This window comes from Saccoglossus kowalevskii, chromosome 9 (assembly GCF_978046115.1).
Source record: "Saccoglossus kowalevskii chromosome 9, keSacKowa6.1, whole genome shotgun sequence".
NCBI lineage: Eukaryota > Metazoa > Hemichordata > Enteropneusta > Harrimaniidae > Saccoglossus > Saccoglossus kowalevskii.
Window position 1 is genome coordinate 25,445,424 of NC_140649.1, and position 12,707 is coordinate 25,458,130.

A 12,707-nucleotide genomic window follows, 5' to 3' on the forward strand; every position below is an offset into this window, starting at 1 on the left:
CGGTCTTAATGTATAGAAAGGATATATAGGAATTCCATAGTAAAGACAAAATTGAATCTGTTGAAATTACATTTTGTCACTCAGTTCTCATAATATACTTCCTCGCTTTATGTGAAGAATCTGAGCGCCAGATCTTACTTTTCTGTGGACTCGGTCGCATAGTTAAATATTGGCTGCTCCCCCTAATTGTGCAAACTCCATTGCTATTGTTATGCCTGTGGAAACGGGAAGTGGGTAAGGAACGCGTATGCTGGTCATGACATGTAAAACAGTTACCGTTTTCATACGGTGTGAAGGAATTCAATGTTTCAATAAAAATCTCGCGGTACTACTTTTCAAGACACATAATGGCTAAACAAATTGAATTAATTACCAAAGCTTTAAAAATAAATTCAGACTTATTTTTGAACAAGAGTTAAAACTACGGCTTTCTATTTTCGACTTTGTGAAAATATTTCCTTTTAATGATAAAAAACAGAAAACATGATTTTCACAAGAACATTAAGAAATATATTAAGAATAATCCATAACAAAAAGTATTCCTAAGTACATATCAATTATATTTCACATAATTACTAATTACACGAGAATATTAATGAAAAAATAATTCTCTATTCAATATATTTTCGCGTTTTATTTGTCTTGAATTATGACTGAAAAAATAACAAACTATGTAGTGTGTTCAACAACTCATTTATTACATAAATTGGTATCACTTATGAACTAAAACACTTCACTCCTAGCTCTGTGACGACAATAAAATCCTATATTAAACATGAGTAATTGCATTATGTTAAAGTATTATTGATCGACGTTCATAGATCAGTTCTACTTGCGTGTAATCTATCGAGTATATATTTCACACATATAATAGAAAGAAGACATGAATTGAAGCTATGTTGCTTTGGTTTACGTGATGAGTTTCCTTATTGTAGACCGTTGTCACCAAGTTTGAGCGCTGGATCCACCCTGTTATTCATAGCTTTCCTGATAAATACAAATAAAAAACAATTAAACAAGTCTGCATGCTTGTACATTTCGCGTGTATATCACGTGACATAGTCACTAGTCAATGGTGTTGTAGCCAACTCATACATCCTTAGAGATCTTAAAATTGGTATTACATTCTACGCATGCGTGTAACAGTAATAGCGACACTTCAACTATTTATCGTAAAACTTTTCGTTGGGACTACATTTGAAAACATTTTCGTTGAGACTAAGACGGACCAATTTTGTCGTTTGTTCTGATTGGTTTTCCCTTGGTCGTTTGGTCTATATATTAATTAAATTATTAATATTAATTTAATGCTGATTTTGCCTTATTTTGCCTACGTGTATTCTATGCATATTACCAGGTGTCACATATATTTTGTGTATTGACTTTACTGTATGTTATTTATGTGACAGTAGTTACAGTTGACAATTAAAAACTGGGAGGAAGTTTTCAAAACAAAGAAACATCACTGAGAAAATTGTTAAAGTAATTTTAGAGAATTTACAAATACCAAGCTATTTTAATACCCATGCCTGGACGAATAAATTTAGGAGAATAAGCTTCAAACATTTGTCAATCGCATCAAAATGATAACCAATAGTTTTCTTCCACGCGATTTTATAATGCTCGGTCAGTTATGTAAGTGATTATGTATTCAACGAGTAAACCATCATTGCAGTCGGGTATACTATGAGATATATCCATATGCGATCTAAAATACCTTAACGGAAAATGACATTTTTGCTGATTTCAGTTGACAACAGGATTTATCCCTTCTGCTGAGTATTCGTGTTTGAGGTCTACTTCAATCCACACAAAAACAGAAGTATATTGTCTTATTAATGATTCATCCAGGTAATGTAAATACTTAATAATATAATAGTGATTGAATTTAGACTGACACTGAGGGTGCAAGAGATCTATGTTACATGTGTCTAAAATATGTCATATATGAATGTGTGTTTTATAACACATCGCCAAAATGTATTAAAATGGCTTCCTTACATTTGTAGAGGACAAATAATAGTACTTATAGCGTTTAACTAACATATGACCTGTGCATTGAAGATATGTCAAGTTCCCGCTAATTCATCTGAGAATGATGTTGCGTTAATTTGAAAAAAATAGTATATTTTCTTACTTTTTCCGTACAACTGCTATTACAGTTAGGGTAACAAGTATATTGCAGATACAAAAAACGATCAGAATAACAACCACGTTTACAGTTGTTGACTCTTCAACCACTCCAGGAATTCTGATCGACGTTGACAATGATGTCGCTGTCTTCGTAGTTGATAAAATTGGACATACATCTAAATAAAAATGTCATATATTATTTTTACAAGTATCGAATATGATATTTTGTAGCAAAAGAAAAGTTGTGCTCTCACCATATTGATAATCCTATTTCCGTGTCGCAAAATATCGGTTGTTCGTGACACTGCCTATAGTTTTCTAGATTTGGCAAATATATAAGATCAAATGTTATCCATTCTTTTTCCTTTTAAACATCATAAATTAAAAAAATATTTGAGTTTGTGTTTCTGCTGATATCTATTAGGACATAGCATACTAATAATTTGAACATTATTGCTATGATGTGAACAATCTGAATAAAAAATAGAGTATACCAACCAGAGTGATAAGTCCAAACTGAAATTGAATTGTCAGGATCACAAACGAGACAATCATTGAAGTAACTGATCTCTCCAGCACTATAGCATCTCCCATCTATCTGACAAGCGTCTTTCTGTGAAACATAAAACAACAATAATTCAAACTCATAGTGATGGCTTATAATGGTGCTTAAGATTAGCCTCGAAGATCAATTAATCCATACTTACACGTTGGGTACATAGTCCATCTTCTGGACAATTGACGCAAACAGAGTCATATAAAATGAAATAGAGCATGTTGCTTTCATTTACACCATCATTGCTGACAGAAATACCAAATGCATGAATGGCCGATGTTAATGGCTCCTTACTCGACTTCAGGCTCATGTTTACGTATGTCACCGGTAAATAACAGGTCATATGGTAAGCACTCATGAAGTCAGTAAATGTGGCCGCTACTACCCCCGTATCTATCAAAGTACCAGTGTCCGTATTATACTAGTAAACAAAAAATAAAAAAGTTTAATTTTAAGTCAAAAATTAGATTAATATGGATTTTTCGGAAATAAATTAATTAAATAATTAAATAATTTATACATGCCTCAAACTCGTGAATATGACAAGATAGGTGCCCAGAGTCGAAGATGCCCAAAGCTGCTACAGTAATTCTACTACATGATCTGCTCCGCATATCACAGACACTGCTGCTATATATTTCATACACTATGGGTGCTTTATCAGCCTCTATACTACAGTCAACAGACGTGAAACCTTTTTTACAGATGCATACACCTTCAATGGTGCAGTTTCCATTGTCAGCGCAATGAGCCGGACACGTTGCTCCCACAATGTACTCTGGTGGGGCCAATTTACCTTCACCATTCATTACCCACAAACTTGTATTTTTGTAGACTACCGATAATCAACTGCTTTCTAACACTGATCGTGCGTTTACTGAGCTAGATGTATCATCCATCACCTACAGAAAATAATTGTACTTATGTTTCCATTGAGACAGTACGAGCACATCACCACTGGTAATCTCTTAATCACTGAGTCTATATTAATATGTATCTAGGGATAACATAACGATAAGGTCTTCCCGTTTGCGACCTTGTAGAATCCTTTTATATTTATGCAGAAAAATTTATGCATTTTCACCAAGTAAAATCATATTTATTAAAGTTAATTCTCATGCACTATTTGTTGAATACACTACATTTCAGTGTTAATTCATGAAAAATGAAATGCAATTGTAGAGAATATAGCAAATATTGTGTAATCGGTAATAATGAAATTATATCATTTCTACTTAATATATTTTTTTAAAATCTGTTGTTTTCACCCCCCTCTAAAAAAATGAAATAATTTCATAATGTTGAAAACAGAATGTCTTTATCGCAGTGTTGGGTCAATCTGAATCGATCACATTGACAACATCTATTCTCATATGCTTGTATTTCTGAATCAATGAACAGCCAAACCTGAATGTCAAACTTGCAGTCCACTAGTACATTGTCAATATCTTCTGATAATCCTACAACCTGTTCGCAATATTCAATTATATTGGATTGGTAGACTGCATCGTGGCACGCCTGCATAGCTTCCTCTTCTGTGATACCACTGGGTGTAGGCCAGGTAGGTAGGCTATCTGCATTGTAGACATTGACGGGTGTATCTGGACGATGGCGACTAAACATAGATTTATAGACTGCGTAGTCGTCAGTGTATGTCTTAATACTACTTGCATTGATTGCTCGTTGATGTAATTTCTCACATGTAAAATATTCAGTGCCATCATCATATCCTTGTATTGGCTCGCTATAACTCCCGCAAAATATATTCCCGTCTTCCGGTTTATCAGGATCCTCCACTAAGCATTGACATGTATGATAGCGAGATGACAGATCAGGATTTGCAGTCGGAAGATTTTCTTCATAGAAGAGACTTGTGCCTTTATCTAGCCTGTAGATAAAAGCAAAGCATGACATCATTGGTTTAGGGTAACGACAAATGCTCCGCTCAAAAACTTACACAATTGATAAAACTACTACAAATAATATTACTGCTTTTGAACATATAGAGTTTAAGGACAGTAGCTGACATTCCTTAGAGTGATCGAAGAACCGAACTAACATATACCACCCAAAAAGTATAAAAACATTGTATTATGAAGCTGTCTCTATGGAAACCAATGACGTTTCATAAAGACGACAAAATCATACTGTCCAAAAAATATCACATGGAGTTGTTGTCACAGTGATCGATGTATTATGTATCAGTTTATTAATAAAAGTAAATCTTCGCTCGAAGATGTTGTATAATTCAACAGTTAAAACAAAAAAACAACAGTTGTACTCATGACACAGAGACATTTAATAACTAAAATAAAGGTCCTTACTCGAATGTCTTTGCAAACGTGTCCGCATCAGTATTCCGTATTATGTCCCCTGTGTTCGAGTCCACATAGTATAAATCATTTGTTTTATTTCCATCAAAAGAGCCACATAGTCCTTCTATACTAACATATAGCGCTTCATTGAAGTCGATATACACATTTACACCGCTATATCGAACTAACTGACCGGACCCAGTGTGTATCTGTTATTTGAGGTGAATGAACATGAGATTTAACCCATTAAATTATTTCGAGTATCAAGAAATTTGATTATTATTGGACAGTGTGTCAGCCACTAGTTGGCCTATGGTCACTTCCAAAGCTATGCCAGGTTATGAATATTTATGATTGTGAAATCCTACCCATACTTCTCTACCATTTGGCGATATGGACACTTTAAACGCTGGATTACAATGTAGAGGATCTCTGTGCACGTAATACGTCATTAGGTCATCGCAGTTGTCAACAAAAGCGACGTCATTTCCTTCACGTACAGCTATTGCACAAATACGTGAAAGATTTTCACAGCTACCTCGGTTACACTCCATCAGACGGACTTCAACCTACACACAATTAAAGTTCGAACTTTAGTAGGCACACAGTCTGTACGATAACTTATAGCTTATGATTTCAGTATGAAGAGACCAAGTTGACTCAATCACAGCCCATCAATTTCATATAACCACAAAGGCATGATATTAACCGGCCCTGACACACATCTTTAGTAACAAATTCACACTTATGTTGTCAAATACACAATTTTATTCTAATTTCAATTATGTCAGTCTATGTTCACAATATTGAAATGAAATTAGGTCCTTACTTTGCTTGTGTGCCAAGTTCCAACGGAATTGGCTAATGTATGTTTTAGATTAGAGAGTACATATGTATGTTGGATGTAGCTTTGCTGACCATTAACCTTACACGAATTGTTGTACGTATCAAGTACAGGTTGGATGCGTGTTGTTTTGAACATGTTTTGATGTTTTAATTCAAACGTATTTAACCATTCACGTACCCTGAAATTGTATTTTTCAAACCCTTTCTTTTCTTTTATCATCACATAATCACCATCTCCATACCAGTTATAATATCTGCGAGGAAACACATTTTTATATAATTAAACAAGATAACAGTCGATATTTTTTACAGGTTTTTTTTCCCACAAATGAATCCACGAATGCGATTTATTCCCACATTTCCATCAAATGTCCCAGCAAACGTCGTCACAGTATGCACATTGACTACGCTCTCGTGTGATTTGGTTGTTTGAGTGTGAAATAACTGGTAGTTTCATTTCAATTCATTTGCATTTATGCTAATTTTCTACAGTATTAGTATGGCATAAACATAGCTAGTATGTAACTTACGTCAAATCAAAAGTACGGTAGTGAAAGAGACCCGTGGCTCGACATTGCCCAGCATTGTCGTCATCTACATTCACCTACAAATATATTCAAAATATAAATATCAATGATGGGTTAATTATGTTTCGCATATTAATAACTTGATATTCAGTATAGCCGCTTACCCTGACCTCTCCAGGGGCGTACCCCACATAGTATGAAGGATTCGTGCTCTGGAATGTGTCAAATTGTAATATGTACTCTTCAGCTTTATGTACCGGTTCATCACGGCGGCGTGTCACAACTATTGTCTCAATTGCTCCCACGGTGTAAGAATTATTGAGGTGAACATAACAATCGCTAAATTGAAGTTCAGTCGCTGTACTATAAATTCCAACTGTTGTTCGACAGAACTCTTGCCCATGATCACAGACAATGGGAACACTACTGATGAAGCGAATAGGATGTGAATAACTGTTTTTGTCGAGTTTAAAAGCGGTGTCGATAATCTGTAAACAGGAACGAATCGACTCATCATAATATGTAATAATTGAATAAATTAATAAAAAACGAAATTGCAACAATTATTATTAGTTAGTGAATAATGATTAACATCAAAAACTCATAATATTATAAAATAATACAGATTAATGTGAGTCGCCATAATAGGCTACCACAGGCAAATAATCAACAATAATATCGGTTTATATGTACAAATTATGGACAGTATTATGCGTTACAGTAAGCAACTTGAGAACATTAATGTAGGTAACAATAGAACAATGTAATAATATATATATATATATATATATATATATATTGTTACCGTTATTCCAGCAAAGTACGAGTCAAATACTTCTGGGTTGACGGGTTCCAATCCTTCAAATCTTGCAACAACACCACATTTTACCTGACAAACGATTAAAAATAAAACATAAAATTTGAGTTAGTGAATAAATGAATGAATGAATCAATCTAAAAATGCTTACAATTCTAAAATTACACAGTGCACAGTGGCGTCAGTGTTTAGGTTTTGATTTTATTTTTTCAGAACGGTTGAAAGCATGTGATGCTACTTACAAGTTTAATTCGTGTACTGTTCTTGCGGGGCTGAGTCTGAAATAAGATATGAAATTGATATTGAACGGCATATGTATTACTCACCGTCTGTCCCATTGCGTATAAACCATTATCTAATGTCGATGGGTGGTCATAGTCATCTAAGGATAATTTGAATTCTCTAGCTTCGCCTTGATGAAGTGTTAGGTTGACTATTCTCACAAGTTCATCGTCAACATACCAGTTTACATTGAAAAGCGTCGTGTGGTCGTCATATTTCGTGGGAGTAAACTCACAATAAAACACGGGTGTCATCAAATGTTGATATGGTTCATCATAGTATCTTTCTTCTACAGATATTGACACAACGGGCCCAGACGATAGTGTCGGGTGGGTATCTGTGTATATCATTGTATTGAGAAAGACAGACATATAGGTAAATGATTTATTTTTCGGCTCACTTCTCAAATAAAAATAATTTCCTATGAATTGAGTTATGTTGATCTTTCACCTAATTACACAGAGCGACAGGTTTCTTTTTTTTATAGAATTTTACCCTTGGTTTGAAGATCAAATTTGTATTTCAAAACTACTTAAAAAATCAGTAAAGACCAAAGTAAACCCCTGATGTTCACAAACTAAGTATGGAATGGCTTAGATTGAGTAAACGTTCATGAGGAGGTTTATTTCAGATAACTGACTCAATACAATACAATTAAGGAATAGAATAACATACAACGAGTGTTCAGGCATATAGAGTTCAGTCAACTCAAATAAGTGAGAGTTACATTACTCGCTTTAAAGTTGCTGGACATTAAACAATCGTTGGTGAAAACTTTCAATATGATATTCTGACTCATGGTTTATTAGTTTCATAGTTATTAGTTTATACAAATTACGTTTCCTAATAATCAGGAAACCCCACTTTTTGTTCGTTGTCGGGGTAGCAGTCTTTTTTGTCGATGCCGTCTTTTATGTTTTGTTTTCAAAATGCTTGTAAATATTATTCAGCGATCAAAAAGATAATATTCTATATAGAATGATCCTTTTAAATTTCTTTTTCACACTGTTCCATAGTTGTTCTATAGTCTCAAAGACAGCCTGGAGCGCGTAGTATATTGCTCACAGTGAAGTGAAATCCGACAAGAAATTGTGATCCAGGCGCTGTCCAGGATTCAAAAACGTCGATTAACACTGAGCAGTGAACTGTCACCCACCATGAATGTCTACAGAAGAGCTACGGATGGCTGGGGTATATAAGCGTATTTACCACTGAGATTTTTTCATTGAGGCAAAATCGTGACCCCAGGCTCAACAAAACAAATACTCCCACCAGCAACTATACGATTTCCGCTTGAGTCCTAATCAGCGTACGTGTCATCTGTTTATGGGGGATGTTCAACGTACTCCCTACGTTATCTAATAACGCCCGCTATAACATACACTCCTCCATTACATAGTTCAATGTTTGCACGTCAGATAATATCGATTGTAACTTCGTACTAGATAATTCTCGCTTGTCTCTCAAACTTATTGTCCCGGTGAATAACTAATTCATATAAGTCACGGTAGAAGTAACTCGCAACGTCTTAATGTCTTGCTTCTATACTCCTGGTCGTCTCATGTACTTATGATGTTTGCCACTTGAATGATCTATAATTTGTTAGTACGTCTTTCATGGTTACTTACTACGTCCATATTATCGACGCGTCACAGTGAGTGCTGATTTAAAGCACAATGTTCGTTGGTTCATCACACAATACATCTGATATTCAGTCGTTTGGTCTATTGCGTTGTCAATCAATCAAAGTCAGCGCAAGCTGTACTTTTTGAGTCAAGCACTGATTGTGTTTAAAAATTAGTGGAACAGTTAGTTCGCATTCACGCGAGATAACTTCTCACAAACTGCTTATTGGTCCGAAATATCCAAGTCCTTTTCAAGCTTGATGTAGTAAGTATGCCAGTATAACCGCTCATATCAATCCAATCGTAACAACTTTCAACATTATAATCATTATAACACAGTTGTAAATGGCTTATATACATCAAAACAAAAGATATCTACTGTTAATCATTTGTTTTAGCCTAAACTACATTTTATTTCACTTTAAAAAAAGTTTTTCGTGTTTGCCAATTACCCTCCGAATCTTTATTCTATTTCTGCAACTGGTCAAAATAATAACACGTGGAATAAGAAAGCATGTGATCGCGTTTTCGCAGCATGTTTTCTCAACATAAACTTAGGATTTTAACTTTGATTATTTCTACACGCTTTTCTATCTTTTCTAGCAAAGTCCTATATTGTCGGCTCCCATGGATGTTATTGTCCTGCAATACCGATTGAAGTTATCGTGACAAACGGCAACGTAACTGCCATCACCTTGCAGTTTTTATTGCAGTTGAGCCTGGACGCCAATGCGCTTAAACGTGGCACCATCATATTTAACCCCTTTACGTCGTCGCAACGTGTTCTGTTTTACGTCGATGTAACTATTATGTAATAGTTACACCGGTCCTGATATCCACTGCAAGGAGGTTTAACTACGCTATTTTTGTTTTCTTATGTAGACGTAGCAAAAACAAATGTGAACACAATAATTACATCCACTTCGTTAAGTATTTGTTCAAAAATCGACATTTATTTCAAGATACACATAATGTACTCACCGGAACAGTTTGGGGTAAAACCATTGGGAGACGTCTGCCCTTCTGGGCATCTCACCTCAGTCCCTGAAAGACACATATCAATAAAACCGTTTAACATCAATGGTAGACATTTTAGTATAGTTAGGTGGCCTCTACAAAAATGCATCAGGCATATTCATATGTTGAAGCCTTGATCCCTGGTCTTACATTATCAAAACCCCGTAATTTTACACACACACACACACACACACACAGACACACACAATATAATTTATCATCTTGATCATCACATTATTGTCATGTTTGAGTGATGTCACTATAGCAACGTTTGATGTGACCTGCGTTAAAATCATATGTCACGGCGATTGATGGAAATATAACCCGAAGTCGTTAACACACAGTATAATTTATCATCGTTATCATCACCTTATTGTCATGTTTGGGTGATGTCACTATAGCAACGTTTGATGTGACCTAGATCATAATCTTAGGTCACGGCGGTTGATGGTAATATAACCTGAAGTCGTTAACACACAATATAATAAAAGATCATTTTATCTGCCCATCGTGTCAAGTTCAAATATTGTTTTAAAACTAACTTTACACATTTTTTAGCGTTTTGTTATATTGCGATGTGTTGTTTGTACAATTTACATTAGGGTTGTACGTTACACATTAGTTTGTATGTAATCCCTTAGTGTTATGTTATTCTAAATTATACTTGTGCTATAATATTCATAAGATTATAAGTGCCTGCTTATGCGGCTTCTCAGTTTGAGATACATACTTAAAATGACTAACTCTGACATGTACATATACATATACAAAGCAGTCGCTTTGGTGATTTATATGAAGAAGTTGAAAGCCAAATATTTACTAAAACATTTCGGGGAGTTTCTTAAAATGTAAAAGTTTATATATGTAAATAAGTCAATATGATGGGCATTACAATGGTTCTAGGAAGAAATTTAGAACAAAAAACTTGGAAAATAATCATGAATGCTAAGTTCCGGTCACAGGCGTTCAAGACTACGCTACAAACATTTAAAAAATCACACAACAAAGAAGAACCCGAATTTATCAGTATAGCAATCTTGTCAACCAAATATGATCACACCTGTGTTTATATAGCAAAATCGTGATCAAATTCGCAACAGAAAATGTCGCCATATATCTCATGTTAGAAACTGTGAACAGAATGAGTAACGTAAACACAATAATACTAGTTGACATGGAAGCAATTCCTTTACGAGTTGAGCATTGAAGCTTTTTTGGAAACTTTGTTTTTAAATTTGTTTAAAGAAAATTTTGATACGTTTTCTCGTTAACTATATAGTGCTTACAGTGATCAGCAGGAGCTGTGCAATTTTAAATGTAACTTCGGTAGGCGGGGTTTATTGCAGTAACAACCTCCGCGTAGGGCCTAAAATAACTATGATATGTTCAGTATTTCAATAGAATCGCAATCAATAGTTGGAAGAACCAATTCAGAATTACATGTATGATGTATGTTGAGGTGCGAAACCTTACATCATAGACACACAAATTGTCATGGCTTGTAAATACCTCGGAAGCAGTCAGGAACAATCTAAAACAAATGGCATGCAGCAACAACGCTGATACTCTTACAGATAAAGAGATCTTGTCTGATGACATATATATATATATTTAATAAACAATTACTTACCTGCACAGAATGCCCTCGTACACATCGTGGTACTCATTAACTTATACACGAAATAATTTCCACAATTCTTAACATGAATAAAGTAATAATAATCGCACTTAATACCATACTGATTACCACATGCAATACGCAGTACTGTTTTATTTCCCACTGGGTGTGTACCATTCAGGTAAAGGGGAATATGTGTACCACAGCTGTACTCCGGCAAGTCATTTCTTGTGGTCATTTCACCACCAGCCTTACTGACAAATCTGTACCACTTGAATGATAAGTTAATATCACAAAGTATTCCTGGGTCACTCGGGTCAACGTGGTAGTTAATACTTCTCTCTGGCTGGTCTATCGGGGTGTAGATAAAACACGGGTCTTCCTCTGCCTTGGTTACTGCAATATTCACTAAAAATATCAGGAGATTAAACAGTGGCACTGAGTATACGTCAAAAAGCATGGTGAACAAAAACTAGATTTAATGAGAACAACTATAAACATAGATTTTCCGTCCAAACTATCCAACCAATCAAAGAACCTCTTACAAACGGGGTTCAGCAAGAAAAAAATCAACTGCCATACTGTGGATATGTCTGGGGTAATGCCTTCTGTATTACAAACTTAAACTATTATCAACATAGCCTAATTTGGAATTTGGAATTTCTACACAACTGATTCAGCAGTAACTCTTTATAACACCTGTGAACAAATTTCTTATTCAAATATATCAAATACCTTATCACATTATACACACTGCAGTCTGCAACAAAAGAATCACAGATGCAACCACTACCTGATACAATCGCAGATACAATAAACCACACTCGAGATTTAGAACGTTATAATTAATTTATAAATAAATAAATAAATATTTTTATAAATCAAAATGGCTGTTATAAGAGATTTACTTGATATTTTTGAGTTCAACATTATCCAATCAGAAAGAACATTTAGATTAAGTGGGCAGTCGC

At 34.7% G+C, this 12,707-nt stretch overlaps 1 protein-coding gene across 1 annotated transcript; it reads right to left on the minus strand.

Moving 5' to 3' along the window:
* Positions 1–903: 903 nt before the first annotated feature.
* Positions 904–12,196, minus strand: LOC146739018 (von Willebrand factor D and EGF domain-containing protein-like). The gene is made up of 14 exons (XM_085504039.1): positions 11,749–12,196; positions 10,083–10,145; positions 7,521–7,813; positions 7,183–7,266; positions 6,542–6,865; positions 6,381–6,454; positions 6,029–6,104; positions 5,373–5,573; positions 5,014–5,213; positions 4,097–4,577; positions 2,841–3,110; positions 2,632–2,746; positions 2,138–2,309; positions 904–987 (listed from the first exon to the last, which is right to left on the minus strand). Exons 1-14 carry the CDS (start codon positions 12,194–12,196, stop codon positions 927–929), a joined length of 2,862 nt encoding a protein of 953 aa, XP_085360165.1. The 3' UTR covers positions 904–926.
* Positions 12,197–12,707: the final 511 nt, after the last annotated feature.